General features: G+C 36.7%; 1 protein-coding gene across 2 annotated transcripts in view; it reads left to right on the top strand.

Annotated features, from left to right (window-relative positions):
• Positions 1 to 26,023, top strand: part of USP9X (ubiquitin specific peptidase 9 X-linked) — a 99,011-nt gene that overhangs the window by 65,357 nt on the left and 7,631 nt on the right. The window contains exons 24-39 of one of the 2 annotated variants that reach the window (XM_057411828.1): positions 1,291 to 1,416; positions 1,893 to 2,018; positions 5,661 to 5,827; positions 11,427 to 11,535; positions 11,644 to 11,790; positions 11,901 to 12,047; positions 12,848 to 13,055; positions 15,393 to 15,613; positions 16,007 to 16,197; positions 16,648 to 16,821; positions 18,586 to 18,727; positions 18,902 to 19,652; positions 20,167 to 20,290; positions 21,351 to 21,576; positions 22,667 to 22,796; positions 25,245 to 25,430. In XM_057411828.1, the coding sequence (XP_057267811.1) occupies positions 1,291 to 1,416; positions 1,893 to 2,018; positions 5,661 to 5,827; positions 11,427 to 11,535; positions 11,644 to 11,790; positions 11,901 to 12,047; positions 12,848 to 13,055; positions 15,393 to 15,613; positions 16,007 to 16,197; positions 16,648 to 16,821; positions 18,586 to 18,727; positions 18,902 to 19,652; positions 20,167 to 20,290; positions 21,351 to 21,576; positions 22,667 to 22,796; positions 25,245 to 25,430 (3,175 nt within the window). Of the gene's footprint in view, positions 1 to 1,290; positions 1,417 to 1,892; positions 2,019 to 5,660; positions 5,828 to 11,426; positions 11,536 to 11,643; positions 11,791 to 11,900; positions 12,048 to 12,847; positions 13,071 to 15,392; positions 15,614 to 16,006; positions 16,198 to 16,647; positions 16,822 to 18,585; positions 18,728 to 18,901; positions 19,653 to 20,166; positions 20,291 to 21,350; positions 21,577 to 22,666; positions 22,797 to 25,244; positions 25,431 to 26,023 lie in introns of both variants that reach the window. The other variant, XM_057411827.1, reaches the window with a different exon arrangement.

Genomic DNA, 26,023 nt, shown 5'->3' with positions numbered 1-26,023 from the left:
AACTGCTTTGTTGGAAAAAAACCTGTTATTCTTGCTGTCATCGTCATCCTGTTTGAAGGACTTTGGTCTTGATAATTTTTATTGCTGCAGCACCAGTGAGCTTACGCATTGGGTTGGAGGTGAGATTTTTAAACACTTTGCATCTTTCTTGTCTAAAACATAAGTACCACATCATAACTTTGTCTTGGCTTTCCATCTGTACTTAAGATAACAAGATAACCATTATTACATGTCTGCAGTCTTCCTGTTATCAGTCTGCTGCTGTCACTAGGACCTTTTAGATTTTTATTTTCTTTTTTTGCTTTCATAGCAAGTTGAAGCAGTAATGTTAAGCATAGTATTCTGGTTCACAGGTCCTGATTTGCCCCCATATATATTGTTTGATTATTTACAGCCTGCTTCCAATAGTTAAATTAACTCTAAGCTCTGTCAGTCATCAGTGGAAGTTCTGTAATTTTGCTCCCTGAATCAAGTGTCTTTAGTGAACCTGTTAAAGCAAAGGGATATGACCAGCGTCAGGTGTTACAGAACAATTTCATGGAGTACCTTTTGAGCAGCATTTGAGACAGGGGTTTTGGTTGAAATGGTAATAGAAACTGAGGAAACTCTTTTGTGCAAGACCATGGCATACAGTCCTTTCAAGTAAGTTTGTCTATGGGAAGGAAACAACCATATTGGATTTGACCTGTTAAAACTGTGAAGCTCTGTCAGAGAAAGGAACTTCATGAGAACGAGCTCCATGCTCAAACCAGTACAAAAAAAAACGGTTGTCTTGCTGTTGTTCGTGTTGTGAAAGTGTGATAAAGAATGGGAGGGATAATTCGGAACAGAATTCTTCAACAGGGCTTTAACACAGATGCGTAAAATATACTTAACTATAACGAAAATTACAGCTATGTTCTTCCTGGACACTAGTAGTGAATCCAGAGGGAGACTCACTGTTTTAGCATACCCATTCTTTCCTACATCATCAGGAAGGGAAGAAGGCATCTAAACGTTATATTAATGTTAACTTGAAATAATTGGATCAGTAGAGAAACCCCCAAACCTACAACATAGTTTTGAGCAAGTGCCTCTTAACTGCTTGTGTTCTGTGATTGTCCAGGATAGCATGCGATGTCTTCAGATGTGATGGTATCTATTTGAAAATGAGGGGGCTTATTTTTCTTGGTGTTTGCATTTTCTGTCCTTCCAAGATCTTTCTTAATTCTACCAAACCTTTCCAAGTAACATTAGCTTTTCATATCTTCTTGTTTTCTTTTTTCTATGTATAAATATACTTTCTTCCAGATAAATCAGGCTACGCATGACCAGGCAGTGGTGCTACAAAATGCCCTACAAAACATTCCTAATCCAACTTCAGAATGCATGCTAAGAAATGTAGCAATACGTCTTGCACAACAAATATCTGATGAGGTTAGTGAATTCTATCTGTAAAATCAGACAGTTGAACTCTGATTTAACTAGATTCCTTATGCAGAAGAAATGTCTTTGAAGTAAGGTATGAAAAAAGGGTTTTAATTGTGCCTTTGCCCTTTTTAGAGGACTTCTAATAAATAAGTTTCTGCTTTCACCAGGCACGTCAAAGCAAACAAAATCTGAATTTCTTTGACAGTATTATCACTGTGTCTGTAAGTTTCTGAAGTTATGAAAACTGCTGCAGATTTTAAGTTCACATGTTAATTTACATGCTACTTCTATTAAAAAATAAAATATGACATACAAATGCTTTTCAAGATGCATCATCTTTTTTCTATTTAAAGAAAAATTCTATGTTAAACTTTAAAACTTTAAACTTTCTATAAAATATGTTTGTAAGAGTTCAGAATCCATTGTAATGTTATTTGCAACTGCATTTTAATGTTGCTTTGGTTTATTTCTCTTTTTTTCAGGCTTCAAAATACATCCCTGATATCTGTGTTATTAGGGCAGTACAAAAAATTGTTTGGGCATCAGGTTGTGGGTCAGTTCAACTGGTTTTCAGCTCAAATGAGGAAATTAGTAAAATCTATGAAAAGGTAAGAACTCCCAAGCAACTTCTTTTTTCTAACTGGTGTTTTTCTTACAGAAGAGACAGTATCAACCAGGTCAGACTTAGTGTGATGAGCTTTTAGGTGGATGTCTTCGTGATGGAGTCTAGTAATTGGTACTTGTAGTCTAGAACATGTCGCTTGTCATACCACAGTTTAATTCTCTATTTGAAATTACTCTTCTCAGTAACTATTTAATTGTAACCTAAATCTGATGTCAGTTCAAAAATGCACCAGTTCTGTAAGCTGCTAACATATTTTCAGCCCAGTTAGATTCTGTGTTGAAATAAGGAATAAGCGTTTCTTGCAATGCAAATGTTTTCTGGTCTTTGAACTTAAAGGTATATTCCTCAAAAGCTGATGTAAAGTGTATGTGCAGTCTAGAATGAGAAACAAAGTAATTGATTTGAAATCAGCGCTGAAACACTGGTAAAATGAAAGTTCAGTGCTAATCCTTTATGGGTTTTTTCTTTTATTATGTAGATGTGTAAAACATATTCATGGTTTCACATGTGGCTTATGCAAATCATTTGGAGTTGGGAGTTGTATGTATGTTATGACATACCTCATGTTTAATGAACTTTGCTTACAGTTTTAGGAAATAGTGATCTGTATTCTGAAAGTGATTTAAGAAATAAATTTTGTTGTTTAAGTATCTTCTTGTTTATCTTGTAAAATCAATTAATGCTTCAGAGTTAAAGGGAAAGGAATATCTAGGGTTGTGCTTAAATGATCAGTTAGAGGAAGAATATTTACTTCAGCAAATTGCAACACCTTTTCATTTAGCTTACATAGGGATATAATGGTATCTGCTTTGATTGCTGTGGGAATGACAGCTTCATGAAATAAGTTGGAGTGGGGTGGTTGTGTTTCTGTGAGTTGGTTTGTTTTCTTTTTTAATTGACGTGATTAACTTGCATATAAAATGTAGTTTAGTTAGCATGACAGTCCAGGCATATGAAGATGTGCTCCTACATCTACACATCCATAGAATCATAGAACAGTTAGGGTTGGAAAGGACCTTAAGATCATCTAGTTCCAACCCCCCTGCCATGGGCAGGGACACTTCACACTAAACCATGTCACCCAAGGCTCTGTCCAACTTGGCCCTGGACACCGCCAGGGATGGAGCATTCACAGCTTCCTTGGGCAACCCATTCCAGTGCCTCACCACTCTCACAGTAAAGAACTTCCTCCTTATATGTAACCTGAACTTCCCCTGTTTAAGTTTTAACCCGTTACCCCTTGTCCTATCACTGCAGTCCCTCCCCCAGTATCCCTGTAGGCCCTCTTCAGATATTGGAAGGCTGCTCTCAGTTCTCCACGCAGCCTTCTGTTGTTCTCCAGGCTGAACAGCCCCAGTGTTTTCAGCAGTATTGTTCTAGAGAAAATACACCTAAAGGAAAATACACCTAAATGTCCTCCGGGTATTTTTCTGGGTGAAAATTTTGCAGTTAAGTTCTATAAGAATACTTTCAAACAATTGAAGTTTTAAAATAGTTGAAGTTTAAGCTGCACATGATCAGTCATCCTTCAGATGACTTTTTTATGATTATGATTATTTTTTATGATTATTATTGACACTTAACTTGACATTTGTAATAAATGGCAGCTGCATTTGATTTATGCTAGGCAAAAGGAAGTAAAAATGGTAGTGAAAAATATAAAAAGAGGAAGAAAATGCAGAAATAATAAGGGGGGATAAAGAACACTGTTAAAATAACATAGAAATTATTGCAGAAAAAAAGGAATATGAGGCATGAAAATACACACTTTCAGTATAAGAGAACTGTGTTTGGTTGTAGATGACAGAAAATATCTCCTGTGGTATTTTATAAAGATTGAATAAACCAGTGACTGACAAACACTGGCTTAGAGGAAAAAGTGTTTCAAGAAAAATGCTTTCAGTTTCCTGAGTTTACCACTAAATCTTAGACTTAGGTCATAGGAGTATTTTGCTGAGTCTATGGTGCAGAGATTTATCATTAAATGTTAGTTTAAGAACAAAAGCAGACTTATCTTTGTGAAGTCAGGAATGTCATGTCAGGATTCCTGAAAACATCAAAGGCAACTATGGTAAACTTTTTTACTATGAGCACTTAAGAGTAGTCTCATTAAGTATGACTTATGCAACAGTGTTGTGAGCGCTTTAAGAAGCTTCTGAACTTAACTGGTGAATTCAATTAGACTTTAAAGCCAAGATAAATTATTTTGAGAGCATAACTTTTATGGAGTCTCTTTTGCCTTCTGCCTAAAAATTCTGGTATGGGAGTCTACTCAGTGGTTGAAAAAGGCTGTGTGTGACTTTCAGTGGTGTCAAACTGCCATTTTCTTATTATCTCAGAGAAGGCTCATACCCACCTGAAATACCACAACTATGCTGCTTGCACAAACTCATGAGCTCTTGGTGCCTGTGTATAGGGAAGTACTTCATTGAGTAGAAAATTCACTTTTCCTTTCTACTAGATCTCTGCACCCATGCAAAAATTATTTTCTTTCTACGTAGAGCTTCAGTACAGAAGCAGGTGCAGTCCTGAACTTGTTGAAAACATTTTGCTTTTACTTTCCTGTCTTGAGATATGTCAGAATTATGTCAGAATTACAGTGGCCTCCTGCTGCCGTGGTAGTGACTGTCCCTGATTTTTAGCTGTTGCACAAAGATAAAATAGTGTCTATTGCCAGACTGAGACATACTTCATTCTCTTCTACTGCTGTTTACAATTAGTTATCTCTTCTACATTGTAATCACCTCTTTCTGCCTACTTATTCTTGATACCTTTCCATGTATAAAACACTTAATGGCTGTAGTTAATGTTGCTAACCTGCAGCCAGGATTACTGGTGAGTTAAGATTGAAACCTACTCACATTCAGTTTCTTCAGAACTTCTTCAAGCTAATTAATTTTGGCTTAGATGGAGGACAGGGCTTGCTTTTTATTCTCAAGTATTATTTTGGAGAAATGTACTAAAATCAACTTGCTAGATTCAGTTTTTTGATTGAAAGAGTAACCTATGTACCAATTAAAAATATTATTCTTTCCTGTTTCAAAAATCACCATAGAATCTGTTTGAAAATTGTTTCAGATGCTTTGCGTTTCTGAAAAATAGTGAAGTGCTGAATAAATTCTAGCAGTATTAAGAAACTTCTGTTAAATAAGTTGTGAGTGTCAAAGCTTTGTAAAACTGAACTTCTTGAAGAGTTTTACAGCATTGTTGCCTTCCTGTGTTTAAGTAGTAACTGTTTCCAAAGCTTTAAACTTCAGGTTCTGAGTAGTAAAGAAAAACATCTTATTTAAGAATTAACCCAAGTACAAACCAAAAAAAAAAACCAACCCTAACATTATTAACTGTTGTAACTTTTGCCTATGAGCTTCCTATTTCATTTCTGGCTCCTTAAGTTCATGCTTGGAAGCCTCCTTTGAGAAGCACAGTACTGGAAGTTCAGGTCATTCCACAGAGTGCTCTGAATCACATCTGAGTGGAGTGCATAGAATACTTGGCACTGATAATCACTTAGTATACAGATTTGTGGTTTGTGTTTGTGTTAAGAGTATGTACCTTGGAGCCAGTTGGGTTTCTTTGAATATTTTTTTTCTATACCCACTTTGTGTTCTCTTTTTTATCTTCACAGACAAATGCAGGAAATGAACCAGACATAGAAGATGAACAGGTTTGCTGTGAAGCACTGGAGGTGATGACCCTGTGTTTTGCTTTGATTCCAACAGCACTGGATGCACTCAGTAAAGAAAAGGCATGGCAGACATTTATCATTGATTTGCTATTGCACTGTCACAGCAAGTAAGTTTTGGTGTTTTGGTTGGTTTTTTAATCACAAAATCACAGAGTCATTAGGGTTGCAAGGGACCTCTGGAGATCATCTAACCCAAACCCCTCTGTCAAGGCAGGGCTACCTGGAGCAGGTTACACAGGAACATGTCCTGGTGGGGTTTAAATGCTGTCAGAAAGGGAGACTCCACGACTCCTCCTGGACAGCCTGTTCCAGTGTTCTGCCACCCTCAATGTAAATAAGTTCTTCCTCATGTTGAGGCGAAATGTCTTGTGTTTTAGTTTATGCACAACTCTCCTTGTCCTCTTGCTGGATGAGGAGCAATTATTTTACAATTCAAAATTAATATAAAGCCTAAACACAGAGCAGTGACTTCTTATTTAAGTGATTTTTCTCTGCAGTTGTTTTAATTTATTGTTTAGCAATATAAATCTGTAATTTGGATACCTGTCCTAAAGTGGCAGCTGTATCAGTTCCATCTTCTTTGTGCTCATAAGGAGGATATTGTGAAGCAAGATGGATGCCAGATAATGTGTTACTGATGGCTTTAGAACAACTTTAAAATCGTAGGTAATTTGTTTTTCAGAAGTTGTGTGAATACTCACTACATTAGAACATTTAAGTAACTTAGGTATAGAAGAACTTTCTTATACTTCTGCTAAATAAAGGCAAAACACAGTACTAAGTACTAGCAGTTTGAGGAGAGGGGGAATTTAAGATTAATCCTCTGATTTTTGTACTGGAGTGGCACACTTCTGAGTTCTCATGTGACACATGTTTTACATAGAGCTGTCACACTGGGGAGAGACAGGAAAAACTATCAGGAGCTGCCAGGAGCTATGTGTGTCTGTTGCCCTGCAGTCTTGCCCCTTGGAGTTAGGGGATCTCTTGTTATCTCCAGGCTTTTCCTACACATCTGCTCAGACAGCATCTGCGCAATACAGCATCTGTGCAATGTGCGTCTTGTGACTTTTAGCCCATCTAAAATTGTGGAGTATTGGGCAGGGGGGTGTTTTTCAAAGCTATCCGGGTGGAAAGTTTTGGTATGTTGCTATTAAACTTAGTTACTGGTGCTTTGAATTGTTACTAAAGATCTAATTCTAGTTTTGTCAGATATGTATTATGTTAACTTTTCATTGAGAAATGACAGAGATCAGAAATTAGTGGCATTATATAAGCCTTTCAGTACATTTTAAATGGAGTCAGATTGTGATGCTCTCAGGTGAACAGGGTCAGAATTTCAGCAGCATGTTTTCTTGTTTCTACTTTCCTAGGTAAAACAGGTTGCTAAGTCTCATGTTCAGGAATATTCACATTCAGTTTTTTCAGAACTTCTATTTAATTAGTTTTGGCTTAGATGGAGGAAGAGCCTTGCTTTTATTCTCAAGTATTTATTTTAGAGAAATGTATCAAAATCGACACGCTTGAGTCAAATCTTTAATTGAAAGAGTAACGCGTGTACCAATTAGAAATACTATTCTATTTTAAAAATCACCACAGCAACTATGTTTGAAAATTGTTTCAGCTACTTTGTGTTTCTGAAAAAACAGTGAAGTGCTGAATAAATTCTAGCAAGAAACATGTTTTGCAGTTTTACTTTTCTAGGTAAAATAGGTTGATAAGTCTTATGTTCAGGAATATTCACCATAACAAAATAATCAGTGGTATCATCAGAATATCTCTTTATAATGAATTATTTGCACATTCTGGTGAAACCGTGGAGTGTTGTTATTGGAATCTCACAAGCTTTATTAGTTTGCAACCTGTGTTATAGGATGTTGAATTTTCAGGTTCACTGAAGCTTGTTATTATCATTGAAGTTAGACAAGTTTAACAAAACATGCTGGCAAATATACGTTGTAACTTTACACATTAAATGGAACAAGCTGTCTTTCACTATTTTTGGTAACTTTCAAGGCTGATGAGTAAGAAATCACTACATTTTATTTTTAAAAACATCAACAGTTGATACCAAGTTACTATTTTGACAGTAAGTGTATGTTGGCCACATGTCACATTTGGAGCACCAGTACAACTGAATAGCATGGGCAAGTGTCAGTGCCCCATCCTTTGATTTTTTTTTTTCTTTTTTTATTTTTTAATTTTTAGTATCTGTCTGAAGATTTATAAGATCTGTGGCTTTTAACATAATCTTAACTGTGAAAATACAAGTAATGAGTGATAATTTCTATAATAAATGTCACTGTAGTTATTTGACTTTGTGCTTTATATTTGGAGTTAAGGTGACATTTCTCAAGTGCTCACCAGCATTTATTTATATTTCAGTTAGTGTTTGGTATCAACACTTACCACTCTTTCTGTCTTTGAAACTGCAGACGCTCTTCATGAGGATTTTTCTATTCTGGTTGTATTTCTTTAATGAAGTGGACTCTTGGTTCTAATCAGAACTTCTATAAGTCTTAAACAGTTTAGTCTCTGAATTTCATTTTGCAGATTGCATCTAACACAGTTTGTGATGGAGATAGAACGGCATCTTAGCAAAACCTAGTCTTGATTTAAAGATTGGAATATCTGTTGTGGTTTTGCCAGTTTCTTCTGATGATTACTCTTGCTGATTTGAGCTTTGTTGACTGAATTTGAACCCCAGCTGTATGATGATATTATGCCTACTGAATAGTTAATTGTTGTACTTTTCTTCCTAAAATACTGGAAGAAACAATCTGTGTGGGCTTCTCTTTCCGCGTGTGTGTTGGCATGTCAGCCCAAGTCTGAACAGCTGTGTTTTAATTCCCTGGATATGTTAGCTTCTTGCCCTTTAATAATAAGAGTAGCATTAATAGATGTGGTTGGTTTGTTTTGTCGGAGGGGATAAAATTTTTAAGGGCTTCTCTTCTCCAAGTGAACTGCTGCTCAGCTCCTTATCTCTGCTTTTTTTTTCCCTCTACCAGAATGGGAAATGAGCTGAATTTATTGTATGGAGAAATGCTTCATATTGTCAGTAGAAGCTAACCTTTGAGCTGTCTTCTCTCATATGCTTGTAAAACTTTTGATACATCTGATAATCTCACTTTGAATGCAGCTGTTCATTAGTACATGATAGAACAGCATTAAATATGAGTAGAAACAGAAGACTGCTTTGAAAATAAAGACTGTGAAGTAATCAAAAAAAAAAGCTCTTCTGACTTAATGTGGAAACAAATCAGTGTTTACAGTGTAGAGAAAGTTTAGCAAATACTGGGCAGAATTCTGAATATCCTTTCAACTATTGTTCTCTAATCTGGTATCATCAATTGAAAAACAATGTGAGAAAAAATATGCATGTGAGAAAATGTTTTTGGTGAACCATAAAAGGCAAGGAAGATGGTCAAGTTCAGATCTCACAAATACAGTCTTTCTGGAAAAGATTTGGATGGACTGGTGGGTTTTGTTTGTTTATTTCAGACTTCAAGATTTTACGGGCCTAATGCTGTTTCCTCATAGCATAACCATGCTACCTATAAATTGAGAAACATAATGCAAAATGCTTAATACTGAATACTAGAGCAGTTCTTGCACTCTAAGGTAATTGATTTTATAGTGGTAACGCCTGAATATAAGAATGACTTGGGCAGCTGAACAGTTAGTCCTAAAATGACCCTGGAACCCAGAAGTGTTCCAGCTGATGGCTGCAAACTGTTCAGTGGTCATACATATGTGGCCCACATAAATAAAATTTCTTACTGCCTGTGGAAAGCAGTGGCACCTATATCCATTGAAGAGGCTGACTTCTGCTAACTAGGCAGAAGTCTGTATCCTGGGGCTGTCAATGAGATGGGATTCAAATTGCCTGCTGCCTTGATCGGAGGCATTTGGCCTTCAGCTGTTTTGTTGGATGAGTGTAAGTTCACCATGCAAATGTCCTGCCAGTTCTATGCTGTTGTCATGGTGTCTTAACGTGGCACAAAATGCCTATATTAAGGCAGCTATATCCATCCCATGGCTTCTTAAGAGCACTTAGATTGTTACAGCCTCATGAAAGTTTAATACTTGTGTTCAAATATTTCATGCTAATTAGAGACATAACAGTGTGAAGTCTGTGTTTCATTGGTCACATTTCTACTTTAGGAAAATACCACCTTTATGTGTTTCATTCTGCCTTGAAATGCATGAACCTGAGGAATGTCTGTGTGTTCTGTCCCAGGCAATTGAAGGGTTATATCTGAAAATAAATTTCTGTGAGTTTTATGGAAATGTCAGCTCAGCAATCAGATCAGATAAAATGTCAATTATTCTGAAGAACAAAACAGACCCCATACATCCCATGGCCTTCTGCAATTCAAAGAAATGTAGTAGAACTTGCAGTGATCAGGCAAGGGTGACAAGGGAGATAAAAGCTCTGAAATTATTTCCATCTGAGGAACAGGTGAATAGCTTGGGGCACTTAGTATTGGTGTAGAGATCCATGGTGGGAGGAGAATACCACAGAGACTTTTAAAGTCAGACGTAGCAGAGAGAAGAAAGAGAACATTCTGTGTATGAGAATTTCATGAGCATAACATGTAAGCAGTGTAAACCTTTAGTTTGGAAATAGTTTGAGGGGTTGTTCATTAATTTGTCCAGTGAGGGCTATGAAATACTGCTTTGGTTAGTCTTCCTGAACCACAGATTGTTAGAAGCTGAGAGAACATTCTGGAGAACTGTCACTGCATGCTTCCCTGTTCTTGTGCACTTTCCTAGGTGTGTACCAGAGGCAGAGTGCTTAGCTACCTGCATCTTTTGCTCTGACCTCTGATCATGCTTGCATGTCTTTTGAAGCATGGTGAAGTTAACTGCAGGTGAAGGAACTCTGAGGGAAATAGGATTCTTTGTGTGCTTGCCACGGGGACCTCATGGGTAGAAAACAATGACAGCCGCAACCAGAAGTACACTGTAAAATTCGGTTTCTTATGTTGAGATACTTCATAAAGCACAGCATTAATTTGTGTTCTCTCCCCACACAAGCAGAGTTGTTTCTAAATTTTCACAAGATACAATGCTGAGGCAGTCTTGCAACTGGAAAGAATAGGGTTTGCCTTAAATTACGTTTTTTCCTCAAGCTTATCTGTTCCTATATTATGCCAGTGCTTAGATTAAGTTTATAGGTGGAAAATGTCTTTTAATTCTAGCCTCTTGAATTTTCAGGGGGTCATCTTTTCTGATTTCTTACTAATGATAAATTTTGATCGCTTCAGATGCTGAGCAGGCTGCCAAAGTAATACGTAAGAGCAGTTTTACTAGGGCAGTTCTAGTGTGTCTTTCAGGCACAGCTGGTGCTTGAAAATTAAAAAAACACAGAAAAGAATTATTTAGGGTTGCATATTGCTTGTTGCATTATGCAGTATTTGGTGGCAGTTGTGAAGGTTTAGTGGTTAGCTGCTAATAAATGTCTTTTTACCTTTAAATATTTGATTTGTGGAACAGGTTTTGTAATAGTAATTCAAATTATATAAAATTCCACTGCAAGGCAAAACAATATGATGAATGGACAATAATTAAAGCATTCCCATTTCTTACATTATGTGCAGTTATAGAGAATGGCATCGAGCAGATAAGCAGAAATATTATTTTTTTTTTAATATCCTGTTTGGATCGGAAGGTTGAGTTTAATGCTTCTGTTAAATGATTTTTCAGAACTGTTCGTCAGATGGCACAGGAGCAATTCTTTTTAATGGCTACCAGGTGTTGCATGGGGCAGAGACCTCTCCTTTTCTTCATTACCCTGCTGTTTACTGTCCTAGGGGTAAGTTTTTAGAGGTAAAGGCTTCAGTAGAGTTAGGCTTCTGTTAGGGTTGCACTCTTAAGTAGAAGCATGTTTGAATTGCATATTATTTGTTTCTTGTTTACATAGAGTACTGCAAGAGAGCGAGCTAAGCATTCTGGAGATTACTTCACTCTCTTAAGACATCTTCTTAACTATGCTTACAACAGTAGTATTAACGTACCCAATGCTGAAGTTCTTCTCAATAATGAAATTGACTGGCTTAAGAGGATTAGGGTAAGTTTCAGGATCAATTTATTTCTAATAATCATTTTTTTACTACTTTGATGTGAAATAAGTTTTACGCTTATATATATATATTATGCTAACTTTTGCCTTAATTACAGGATGAAGTGAAAAGAACAGGGGAAACTGGTGTCGAAGAAACTATCTTAGAGGGTCACCTTGGAGTAACAAAAGAGTTGTTAGCATTCCAGACACCTGAAAAGAAATACCATATTGGTTGTGAAAAAGGAGGTGCAAATCTCATTAAAGTAGGTTCAGACTTTTTGATGTATGGAGTTTTTTGATGATATTTGGGGAGGGTGTTAAATACAAAGAGGTAAAAACAAGCCTTGCGTCTTGTGGTCTGTAACCATAAAAGATCTCAGTTTAAGTATTTGAAAAGGGCTTCCAGTCGGGGTTTAAAATTTTTTTTAAAATACATGTTTCATTCATAAGAGCACTTAACATTCTCATTCTTTGGAACCATGGCATATGGAGTCGCTGTGACCTTGTGAACTGTTATCCCAAGAGCAAACATCACACAGGGATAGTGAGCTAGATACAGGATGGTCCTGTACAGGACTGTTTTCTCTCATTACCCCTGTATTGTCTTTTCGTCACATGTTCCTAATTAGTGCTGTTAACGTTTATGGCAGGTTTGAACAAATGCATGATGTCTGAGTGTCTCTTTCAACAGTCATGTCTTCTTTGTACCTTTGATATTATACAGCAGGAATGTTGTTTTTTCCAACAGTAATTGGTAAAGAGCTTTGTAGATAATATTGGTTGGACAAAACAAAAATTTTACCAATCAAGAAAAATAACAGATGTATTTTTAACTTGTAGTGGGGGGTGGTTTTGCAGGGAACCACATTAAAATGGAGTTATTCTGTTCTAAATTTAAAAGCTTATGATGGTGTTGGTCTCAATTTTAACTCGAGTGTTTTAAGTACTACTCTGTTTCTCAGACATTCATTTACATAATAATACTTACTCTGTTGCTAATACAAATTTATACAGTAACAGGTGATTTATTTTCCTTGTTTTGTTTTGTTTTTTTTCCCTGCAGGAGTTGATAGATGATTTCATCTTTCCAGCATCAAATGTTTATCTACAATACATGAGAAATGGAGAATTGCCTGCTGAGCAGGCTATACCAGTCTGTAGTTCACCAGCTACTATTAACGCTGGGTTTGAGCTACTAGTTGCATTAGCAGTTGGATGTGTACGAAATCTCAAACAGATAGTAGACACGTTGACTGAAATGTATTACATAGGTACAGCAATCACTAGTATGTAATATTTTTAATTATCTGTTTTCTACTTTTTAATGTATATATTATGCCTAGGTTTTGTTTATATTGTCAACTGAACTAGATGCTATATGTTTTAGTTTGTGGCATGTTTGTGGCTGCTTTAATGTTGCAACATCAAGCTGTCAAAAATCTAGAAAAGTTTGTCAGTGTAGCCTTTCTCTTTTCTTCTTTATGTGGCAAATGTACTGACTTGCATTACACAGTTGCATCCAAGTTCCAGACCCAGTCACTTGCAGTCAGACCCCCACCTACCCCGACCTGGCTGCTCCCCTTTGTCTGTGCCAGCTCCCAGGAACCTCATTCTGTCTGTATCTTCTACTTTTGCCTCATCATTTCAGGCTCTGCCTAACCAATCCAAGAAACTCATCAGGTATCTTTGGCTTAGTTTTAGTGCCAGTCTCTTGGTTGTTCACTTAATTTGTCATCGTTGTCCAGACACAGACACAGGTCCACTGTCCTATTTAGTTCTTTACTTACTCTCTGCTTGTTGTGGTCCTTCCTCCGATGTTTGTGCTCTCGGTTCTGGCCTTGTCTCAGCACAGCTCTGCACTCAAAGCAACTTTCTCCTCACTGGAGAAAGATTATAGCAATTGCAGTATGTACAGAAACTTGCAAATATTAAGTGTTTCAAAAGCTGGTATTCAAATGAGGCAAGCTAATACCCACAAGGGTGACAAAAGGCTCATACTTAACGTAGATTTTTGTTACCAATAAAAAGCATGTAAGACTTGCTTCTTTCTTAAAAAATGAATGAAAAGAGTATTTTCTGCAGCCCTAAATGGGATAAGTAACTATTTTGGCTGTAATATTGACAGGGAAAAGAGAAAGAAAGATAGGGAGAGGGGGAAGAGGTGAGTGGAACAACTGAAAACAAGCAAAACCAAGTTTGTCTGGGAAGAAAGGCTTGGAGTGTTGGGGTTGTTCAGCTGTGAAAGAGAAGGCTCTGGGGAGATCAGCTTTTCAGTACTTAGGGGGAGTTTATAAGAAAGGTGGAAAGAGACTTTTTATCATGGCCTGTAGTGACAGAATAGGGGCCAATGATTTTAAACTGAAAGAGGGTAGATTTAGATAGGAAGGAAGTTCTTTACTGTGAGGGTGGTGAGGCACTGGAACAGGTTGCCCAGAGGACTTGTGACTACTCCATCCCTGGAAGCGTTTAAGGTTGGACAGGACTTTGAGCAACCTGGTCTAGTGGAAGATGTCCCTACCCATGGCGGGGGTTGGAACTGGGTGATCTTGAAAGTCCCTTCCAACCCAAGCCATTCTATGATTAAAATATATTTAAACTTTTAGAGTTTAGCAAAATTATAAGCAACTACAAAGAGTTTCCCATAGTGGGAATTGTCCGCTACCTCTCAGAATGGCAGTGCTACTTACCCAGTTGGTGGTATCACTGAGTCATCTGAGGTTTTTTCAATCTCCCTGTCCAGTTCCATCTCAAATGAATAAATGAAATGGGCAGCTTTATGGTTTATCCCCCTGCCTCATCCTTTTTTCTTCATCCTTTTCTCTTGGGAATTGTTTCCTATCACCTCACAATTAGAAAGATTTTATGGCATTTCCTTGCACTCAGTTATTTGGTAAGCACAGTAGAACACCAGTTCTCCATGGTATGAGACAGAAAAGGGAACACATGTATGAACTGTGCATGCTCTGTCTGTCATATACCAAATATAGCTTGCTTGCAAATGTGCATGATCTCGTATTATTTTTGTGTTAAAACCACAGAACAAAAGGTTAATGTAGTAAACCTGTGATTGTAAATGTACTGTGAAGAGATGTGAGAGGTCTGAGGGAGAAGAATCAGGAGGGAAAAAAAAAAAAATCTGTCACAAGGTCATATAAATAGCATTATCTAACACTGTTTCCTATCCTGGCAAGGGAAAGTGAGGCATACATGAAATTTTCCGATTTTAAAAACATTGCACATTTGTGAAAGGCATTATAAATTGGCTATACACTCTAGATTCATTCAGCTGAGTTCTTCAGCTAAGAAACTTGCTGGTATTGAGAGAAGACTTCTGTTTGATACAAAAATAGACTGAATTTTTGTCTGGCCACCTTTTGAGTTATGCAATTGGTAAAATAGTTTAATGGTAGGATTACAGGTAGAAATACTGATCATAGAAGTTGTGTTTATTTTAGCAATTAAGTTGTCCGGTGAAACATTTGCTTTACTGAATTGCAGAGTGATACAGACTAGTACTAATATTGTGCAACTGCCCTTTGTATTGCATTGATATTCTGATTCTTTTGTAATAAAATTGTTTCTAATCACATTCTGCTATTTTCTTCTAGCTTGTGAAGCGCTCACAGAATGGGAATATCTACCACCTGTTGGGCCTCGACCACCAAAGGGATTTGTAGGGCTAAAAAATGCTGGTGCCACTTGTTACATGAATTCAGTCATTCAGCAGCTGTACATGATTCCAGCCATCAGGAATGGGATTCTTGCAATTGAAGGCACAGGCAGTGATGTAGATGATGACATGTCTGGGGATGAAAAGCAGGACAATGAGGTAAATTTAATTATTCAGAACTTGCTTATCTTTGGAATAGAATTCTTTTTTAGGAAAAGGTTATAACAAATTCAGGTTTCTTATCACTTTTCTTTCCACTGCTGGCAGTGGGGGCAGTGGCATAATGTTTCTTATTTGAATAGGCTCACTGCCAGAGAGGCAGTTCAAAAGTTCCAGGTAGCAGGGTTTGCAGACTTCCTCCTCATGGATTTTCACTTGAAAGCACCATACACTAATTCTGCCAACAGAACTCCGTTAATGCATACCAAGACACTTGTTTCTTCAGATGAGAATATGAAGCGCTTTAGATTGTTAAATTAAACAAGGGATACAACTGGCTATAAGACAGCTATGTATCAAAATTAATAGCACAAATTTTCTTCTGCTTTTCAGAGCAATGTTGACCCAAGAGATGATGTGTTTGGTTATCCACATCAGTATGAAGACAAACCAGCACTGAGTAAAACAGAAGATAGAAAAGAGTACAATATTGGAGTTCTGAGACATCTCCAAGTAATTTTTGGTCATTTAGCGGCTTCCAGGCTACAGTACTATGTACCAAGAGGGTTTTGGAAACAATTTAGGTAAATAGAAAACTTAGTATTGATGTTTGTTCACTGGGCCACTGAAATGCCACAAAACTAACTGTAATAGAAGAAATGACAGGAATATTAAGTGTAAATTAGCAGAACTTGTTGAGCCTTGCATCTGTTATCCTACCTTTTTACCATTCTGTAGAAGTCTCTTGAAAAACCAAAGCTTACAGCAAGATGGTTATTTGGAATTCTAGTAGTTCTTGAGCTTGATATCGAGAGTGAATTAGCTATGATGTTATACACAAAAGCTTGCTTTTACTTATCAGTAAGTGTTGAGGACAGTGTAAGAGGTGGTATCCTACATCACAAACCAGCAAATAGTCTTGGTCAGTAAGAAAGAGGGATGAATAGTGTGAATAGTGATTGGTTTTTTTTTTTTAATAAATTGTTGGGGAACAAACCCAAAAATATTTGACAAGAATGTGCTTTTGTTTTCAGACTTTGGGGTGAACCTGTAAATCTACGTGAACAACATGATGCTTTAGAATTTTTTAATTCCTTAGTGGACAGTTTAGATGAAGCTTTAAAAGCTTTGGGCCATCCAGCAATGTTAAGTAAAGTTCTAGGAGGGTCCTTTGCTGATCAGAAGATTTGTCAAGGATGCCCACATCGGTAAGTGTTTAAGATTCTTCTTCCAGGAAAAGCAACCTGTGTTTTTATCCTTATGAAAATGAGTAAAGAGCCAAGAGTAGGTTCTTTGTGTGGTTTTGGTGTTGGTTTGGTTTGTTGTTTTGTTGGGGATTTTTTAAAGCTAATAGAATTCGGTATGTTTTTTCTACAGCATTGATTTTTCTACATTGATTTGGCTTCAGGTGCTTTGAAATACTTGATTATTACTTCTACCTAACAGTTCTATGTGAAGTGTTGTGTATTGATCAGCAGAGGAAAAGATAAAGTTTTTCCATGTTGAGAGTGAAAACAGTTTAGGGACCATGCAGTGTATAAAGTTTTAAGACGTAGGAAACAGATGTTGCTGGCTTCTGTCTCCCACAGTGTGTGGATAATGCTGACCCAAGTATGAATCTTTAATTCCAATGAGTGAAACCCTGTTCATACTCACTATGTAAGCTGTAACTAGGAATAATAGTGTAAAGAAGTTTATCTTAAGGTTTTTGCTATATGTTTAAATAACTTAAAATGTGAACATTGAAGTTCAGCTTCATACAGGGTATGTAAAAAACCACCTGTATCGAATCAGACTGAAGTTCTTTGGTGCACCATCTTGATGATGGTGATCAATGACAAATGCTTTCTGGAGGAATAGAACTAGGCATTGTACAGTTGTACTTCTAGACTTTCTTCTGTCCTTCTTGAGGTGGATGATTAAAATTATGTGCAAGGTTCAAGATGGCCTAATGATGGACTTGTTTTTTTTCAGCAGTTGGCTTTTTTTGTAATCGTGTTTTGTATCACTAACAGTTGGCCTTCTTACTGTTCACAACATCTTTCAGATCCTCTCTGCTGCTTACATGATAGACAAATATTATCTATCGTTACAGAATTCTGCTGGATTTGTGTAACTGTACTTCTTAATAAAAATTTTACCCTGATAGTTTAGGGAGGACAGAACTGATGGCAAACTAAACTATTGGATTTGGGGTATGACAAAGCCTTTCTGAATTTGTAAGTTATTTCATAGATGAATGAATAATGCTGTTCTGGTTGAAGTGTTTCTAAATATTAATTTATTCACTGTTACAGAACCCTTTATATGTGTGATTGCATATCCGAGAAACAAGCCCTGCAGGGTTATGTTGGAATAGATGCAACTTTTAAAGTTTATTTATCACTTCTTTAGCCTTAAAAACAAAAACAAAACAAAAACACCCACAAAAACCAACCAACCAAAAAACGTTTCCAAGATGTTTTAACTGGTTTTGTCTCCAGCATTGCTGTTTCATTGCTAGGCAATGGTTTAAAGGTTGTGTCATAACACAATAAATTAAATTCAGTCAGTCAAGAATATGTGAAGTGATTGGAAAAAATACTCTACTTTGCTGTCTGTGCTTCTCTACCAGCTTAAGTTAGCCAAGAGTCTGTCATGCTACTTAAACTGCATTAAAAACAAGATGTGCCAGAGATTTAATTTCCATGATCTTTTCAGTGAATTTGAGGCATACAGGTAATTTCTATGATGTTCATAAAATAACTATAATTAATGCAGATCAAAAAGTACAGTGTGCAGATACTGTAAGGTAATTGTAGGAAGACTGCAATAAAAAAAAGAGTTCTTTTTTCACTTCTTAGCTACTTTTGCCAGAAGTTGACATCAAGTGCTGAATAAAACTTTTGTAGTAAGGTGCTGTGTAGCAACTGTAAAACATAAAAGTTGAGCATGTTACTACCTTTCTTTTACACTTGTCTGTTCATTGGTAGGTACGAATGCGAGGAATCCTTCACAACTCTGAATGTAGATATAAGAAATCACCAAAACCTTCTTGATTCTTTGGAACAGTACGTCAAAGGAGATTTATTGGAAGGAGCAAATGCATATCATTGTGAAAAATGCAACAAAAAGGTAATGATTCCTTACATATTACAGTTGCATACAACTGTGATGTTACAGCTGTACTAAGGTTAGTCTTAGTTCATGTTCAGGGAAAATAAAATCCTTTAATTACTGAATTCAGTTGTTGCTAGGAGTATGTGAATGGAAACTTAAGAGCTAATAACTATTCATTTCCTTTTCTAGGTCGATACAGTGAAACGCTTGTTGATTAAGAAGTTGCCTCCAGTTCTTGCAATCCAGTTGAAAAGATTTGATTATGACTGGGAAAGGGAATGTGCAATCAAGTTCAATGACTATTTTGAATTTCCACGAGAGCTGGACATGGAGCCTTACACAGTGGCAGGTGTAGCTAAACTGGAAGGAGATGATGTAAATCCTGAAAATCAGATAATACAAAATGAGCAGTCCGAAAATGAGCACTCTGGGAGCACAAAATACAGGCTTGTTGGTGTACTTGTACACAGTGGCCAGGCCAGTGGTGGACATTATTACTCCTACATTATCCAGAGGAATGGTGGAGATGGTGAGAAGAATCGGTGGTATAAATTTGATGATGGAGATGTGACAGAGTGTAAAATGGATGATGATGAAGAAATGAAAAATCAGTGTTTTGGTGGAGAATACATGGGAGAAGTATTTGATCACATGATGAAGCGTATGTCCTACAGACGCCAGAAGAGGTGGTGGAATGCTTATATTCTTTTTTATGAACGTATGGACACAATAGACAAAGACAATGAACTAATAAAATATATTTCAGAACTCTCTATCACCATTAAACCCCATCAGATTAAAATGCCATCAGCCATTGAACGAAGCGTACGGAAGCAGAACGTGCAATTCATGCATAATCGTATGCAGTACAGCCTAGAATATTTCCAGTTCATAAAGAAGTTGCTTACTTGTAATAGTGTCTACTTAAATCCTCCTCCAGGTTAGTATGTTAGTGTGGTAATTATGGATTAATTTCTTGAAGGAAACTTTGTGTTGTCAACAATTCGTCTGCCAGTGAAATTTTGAGTGATCTGCTTTGAATACTCTGTCCATCCAGACTTCTGCAGTTAAACATCTGTTGCTGAGTTGTTCATCAGTGATATATCCCAGAATATTTAGCAAATAATACTTTGATAAACTATCAACTGTGACTCAGTTAATGCACTAAGTCATATTAAAATATTTCAGTTTGTGCAGTGTTCTGCTGAAGACAGTTCTCTAAGGTGAGATGCTGAATTTCTAAAAATCAAACACTGGTTAGCCTCCCAGGTGCCTGTTTTAAAGCTTACATTTTCAAATGATACATTATAGAAGTTAGAGGCTGTTTTGATCCAGGTTTCTGGTTAAAATTGGAAGATGATGTCAAGACAAAACAGTAATCTGGAATCAGTTAAATTGATAAAAGTACACTGCTTTTACTTTGTCTACATGTCAGTATTTTGATTTTTCTTTAGGACAAGATCATCTGTTGCCTGAAGCAGAAGAAATAACTATGATTAGTATTCAGCTCGCTGCCAGATTTCTCTTTACCACAGGATTTCATACGAAGAAAATAGTCCGTGGCCCTGCGAGTGATTGGTATTTTGTCTTTTAAGAGCAATTAGTTTTGAAAGTCGGATGTCTGTTAAAAAATCCCAGTTATATGCATTTGACAATAAAAGGTGTTAGTGGTCTGTCTCATTTTCCCCTCTTCCCCAGATGCGTGGTCAGGGTGAATATGAAAAGTGGGGGAAATGTGAACAGAAAATACAGGGGTGAAACAGCTTTAAAATAAGCTGCTGAGCTGAACAGCTTCAAAATTCATTTTCAGACAGAGCCTAAATCTACCTTTTATCTGTTTTTTAAGAATAAAGGATTAGAGTCTATTACTAGTGCAGAACTAATAGGCTATATGTTCTGACTAAATCAGAGTGGTTTGTTCATGGTTTGGGAAGTTTTAAACAAAGCTCTTTTCAACCCATTTTTGTAGCTTGTTATTTATATTCTGTTTCTGAAACATGTATGTAATAGTATTCTAGACTGTTAGCAGAGTGCTTTTATATATATTGCTACAGGGCCTGTAATTCAAATCTGTAATATAACAAACAATACCATCTTACTTATAGCACCACATCTTCATGACGACCAGTAGCTTACTAGTCTTTACATGATCTTCATGATGACCAGTAGTTTACCTACTACTAATAAGCAGTTGTGTAATACATGGCAAATATATACCTTGAGTTTTTCTCTTATTAGAGAGAGCAACTTGCAGAGTAGCTAAGTTACTCCTGTTATTTTAAGATGTCAAGAGAAGTTCAAATATTGCTGCAGGAAAGAGGACAGAGTCACACAAGAGCCTCTCTGGAACAGTTATTTTACTGTTAGGGGATCATCATCCTGTCTTAGTTCCTATGGGTGACAGAAGTAAAGTGCTACAGTTAAATGTTAGGTTTTTAATTGAAGGATGTTTTTAATTTGTGATAGCTAATATCACTATAGGAACTATAGTTTATCTGATTGTTTTTGTGAGAAAATATGTTTGGGGATCACCCTTAATATGTATTTTCTTCAAATTCTGCAAAAGAATATGTCTGCCAAAATTCATCAATGTCTACATGTGGTCGTAATCTCTCAGTTGCATCATCTTCTGTTTCAGGTATGATGCATTATGCATCCTTCTTCGTCACAGCAAGAATGTACGCTTTTGGTTTGCACACAATGTCCTTTTTAATGTTTCAAACCGCTTCTCTGAGTATCTTCTGGAATGCCCTAGTGCAGAAGTGAGGGGTGCATTTGCAAAACTTATAGTATTTATTGCACATTTTTCATTGCAAGATGGACCATGTCCTTCACCTTTTGCCTCTCCTGGACCTTCCAGTCAGGTATTTAATTTTCTAATGAAAAACTTTAAAAACCTGTTCCTCTTCGTTATAAGCATTTAATGTAAATTCTGGATTAGATACATCAGTGTTGACAGGAAATCTGTACAGTCCGTTTTGCACCTCATTTGTAAATCTCTGTGAAAAGTAAGTAGTGAGAATTTTGAGTTGGGTTGCACATGTGAAATCTGCAAAATAAAAGCAGTGGCTTACAATAAAATAATGTGAATGGAGTGAACCCTTGTTTTTCATTTAGAATTCAAACCAAATGGAAACACCCTAAAGCACAACAAAAACCAGCCAAACAAACAAAACCCCGCAAACCAAAAAAAAACCAAACAAACCCTATGAAAGCACGCAGAAGGTCCCCGAGTTTTCTTCCCGTATCCTGCAACATTGAAATTGTTGAAAACTTTGACTAATTTTATACACCTAAAACTGACAAAAAAACACAAAACAGACAAAAAACCCCGAACCACCGACACCAAAACCCCCAGTAACCTTAATGTAGTACTTGTCATAACAATGGGTGTGGGGGAGATTTGTAGTGTATTAAAATTTAAATATCAACCTTTTGCGGCATTTGCTTTGTCGTATTTTTAATGTCCACAGCAAGACATTTTTTATTTGTACTGTTCCCCTTCTCAGAATGTTTTTCGCTCTTGTATGCAGCAAAAGAATTTGTATTAAGTTAAAGCTACATATGCTTTGACAGTGTTTGTTTCCCAAGGTATTAGAGATACACTTGTAAAGGTGATTTGATTGTCTGTCTTACTCTGTGAAGTTCACAGTGGAACTACATATGCTTTTTGGAGTATTTAAGCCTAGCTGCAATTAGAGAGAAAGCTCAATTAAAAGCTTCTGTATTTGCGTAATTTCTTGGTCCTGCATGGTATTTAGTGATGGCAGTCATTTCTGTATGTCTGTCTGTGTGAGATGCAGAAGACTAACCAGCTGCTAGTATTTTGGAGCTTGTATGAATCCCGTACCTTTTAACCAGTTCTGTTTTCTGCCATAGTAAAAAGTATAAACAAAGTAAAGATTTGATAGGTTCAGCTGTGAATATGAAAACCTTTTTTCTTTTTTCTTTTAGGCATATGATAACTTGAGTTTAAGTGATCATTTGCTGAGAGCGGTACTAAATCTTCTAAGAAGGGAAGTATCTGAACATGGGCGCCATTTGCAACAGTATTTCAATCTGTTTGTGATGTATGCCAATCTAGGTAAGGAAATTACACAGATCTTTGCTGATGACACTGTAATAAACTGGTTTTTATTAATAATCCAGTTACACAGGTAACAGCAGGAGAATCCAGTTTTTCAGCCTCAGGCAGGTTGGTATGATTAAGTGTCATATAAATGGTCACCAGAGCGTCTGTTTCCTCCAGTTTGGAGTTTGAGGTTTGAGTCTTCCTAGCATACTTGGAAGATGAACACGATAAGGTTGGAGGAATAAGGCAGTGTCCATCTGGGAGGGTGTGGTGGTGAAAAAATGGCGAGAGAGATGATGCTTTGTTCAGGGCTCATTCACAGGGGGTCATGAGACCCCAGAAGCATGTGGGGCTCTCACCTGGCTTGAACCTGAAGAAGTTGGTGAAGATAAGAGAGAGATGCATGGTTTTCCTTTATGAAAATATTGATAGGGATGGTTGTGCTTTATCTATATATTCCTACTGTGTCCTTTCAATATTAATTTCTTCAGTTCACTTTTGAAGCTCATAGCTATGAATACAGAACACCGATGTTGTATCTCTCTTCCTGTTAAAGACTCTCTGGGAGGCTGAGGAAATAGGTCAATCTGTATATGTTCTTAGACATCATTGCTTGCAGAATGCTTTTACCATAGACATCGTATGAATAAATGTCAAATGAATAAAGGGTTGGTTTTGCTCTCTCAGGTTGATGAGGGTAGTCACAGTTTCATAGCTAGTGATAAGTCACAGAGTTCTACATTCTTACTTTCCCCAGATACTAGTGTCTTCTATTGGAGGCCCATTTCTCCTTCACACATGGTAGCTTAAGTGACAAAGCATCGTCCTCTTAAGCAAGTTCTAAACAAGACATGATATTCTTCCATAGTGGTAGTCTATTACACTCTCCTCATATTCTAATACAAGGTATTTTAATCCTTTTATATAAAAGGGTATGAAACTAGAAGATCCAGTTCCCTTGGAAATTTTACAGAATGCCCATAATACTGAGCAGCTCAGCTATTACTGGTTATCAGCTCATACAGACAAGTTATAAATATGAATTTCTGTTATATTACTTTGTGGCTAAAATATTAAGCATATGCATTAGTCCAGATGGGAGTTATTTCAGTATTTCCACATAGAATTCAGTGACACACACACTCTCTCATTCACTCCTCTGGAAGCTATTTTGTGTGGGTAGACAGTTTCAAAGTAATTTAATTTCCTACCTGTAAAATTAATCTAGGAAATTAAATTAACATGATTTCACTCAATACGTGTTGCTTTCATATACTTCATCTGCCAAAGCATTCTCTGTCAGCCAGAGGTCTGTTATGACCCCCAAAGTGGATATAATGGATTTAATTAGAGAAGAGAGATCTTCTAACTCTACCTTTTTTCCTTCACTAGGTTTTCATAGTCAGTCAGTGCAGTTGAAGCTTCTGACTAGGAAAGCACTCAGAAGCCAGATGGAAAAGAGTAACTAAATTATATTTGTGGGTCTGATCATTATCTACCTGCAAAGATAAAGCATGAAATTATTAAGCAGTTGTGCTTGTCTTACTACTGTTACCTGGAGGCTTCTCTACGCGTGTAGGGTGTTGATTCAGCAAAATCAACAAATGCATCATTCCTGCACCACCTCATGTTCTGTGAAAAAGATTATAAGTTGTCTGATAGTTTGAGAAATCAATATATTGTTCACATCGGAACAAGTGAGAGATCAGTTATACAAAGGATGTAACCGCAGAACTATCTAATGATCAGAAAGATCCTATAAAAGAGTGCTTAGATTCCTCCTTATCAGAGAGATGGTAGGTAAGGCCCAGTTGCATTTCAGAATAAGAAAAAACTTGGATATGTATGAAAAATCGTTACTTCTACCTAATTGAGAAACAGAATACAAGATCAGAAGGGACATACCAAATTTAAGTAAGTACTTAATGTAGTACATGCAAGGTGTTCTTGCAATGAAACTAGCTGTATGGTTTGGATATTTTGGTTAGGTTTTTGGCTGGTTTTGGAGGCTTTCTCATTTGCTTTTATGTCTTGTCTTAAATTGATTTGTCACCCTTACACTTACTGCATAGTATGGCACAGTTGGAAATGTCTTAAATTTGTAATTGAAGTATCTAGGATGTGATAGAAAAATAACAAAATGTACTGTGGGGTTGGTTGTTCATCCTGTCCTGGGCCTTGCAAATATAAGATTAATTCTTTGTCCAAAAGACTTCTCTGAGGCTTTGCTATTAATATAAATGTTAGTTACTAAAGTGCTCATGAGCACAGTTAACAAATTGTAGTCATTTACAACTCTCCTTCAGTGTGATATTTCAACTGAACATAATTTTCTTGTGCATCTTTGCTGATGTATTTTTTTTCCTCAGAAAACATAAATGATTATGATAAAACCCTGCAATATCATGTAAACAAATAAGATACATCTTGTTTTTCTTTTCTCTCCCCACCCCTGTAAAGGTGTAGCAGAGAAGACACAACTTCTGAAATTAAGTGTTCCTGCAACCTTCATGCTTGTGGCTCTGGATGAAGGTCCAGGTCCTCCAATTAAATACCAGTATGCTGAATTGGGGAAGCTGTACACTGTTGTGTCGCAACTGATCCGTTGTTGCAATGTGTCATCACGGATGCAGTCTTCTATCAATGGTATAGTGAATGTTAAGGTTTCCTTAGATTAATTGAACATATCAGTAAATGTCTTTTGTGCATATTTAGCTGGGAAAATATTTGCCTTTCATGTTCAGCAACTCCTTTTATATAACGACCAAACTCTTTGTCATTAGCAAAACTGATTTGCTGTACTAATGCACAAGATGGAAATCTGTTCTGTAGCTTATGCTTCTTGGCTTATTCCTTAAAGATACAGGAAGACAACCAAGTAGTAAAGTAGTATTTTATTGATTATAAAATAGTAATGATTTTAGAATAGTTTAAGCTCATTTTAAAGAACTGCATAAAGATCTTTTGATTCTGAATAGGAAATGAAATAATAGGTCACTTTCATGTTACCAGTACAAAAGTAATCTGTACAGGAGAAACACTAGAGCAGGCTTTAAAAACAGCTAATACTGCTTATCAGTAAAGAGACCTTGCATTGTTGTGGAGAGCTCTCAAAAATTATTTGGTGCTTGTTTGCACTCAAGACAACAAAGAAGCCAGCACGCCAGCACTTTAACTTAAAACAGATAAAGAATCAGCTAGAAATTGATTGACCATAGCATGAAGCATTAATATACCCA

Source organism: Pezoporus wallicus, unplaced genomic scaffold, assembly GCF_028554395.1.
Source record: "Pezoporus wallicus isolate ANWC-B61680 ecotype Strahan unplaced genomic scaffold, APGP_CSIRO_Pwel_v1 contig_1438, whole genome shotgun sequence".
NCBI classification, from domain to species: Eukaryota; Metazoa; Chordata; class Aves; order Psittaciformes; family Psittacidae; genus Pezoporus; species Pezoporus wallicus.
The sequence above is the reverse complement of the archived record's forward strand: the minus strand, read 5'-3'. Positions and strand labels throughout refer to the sequence as shown.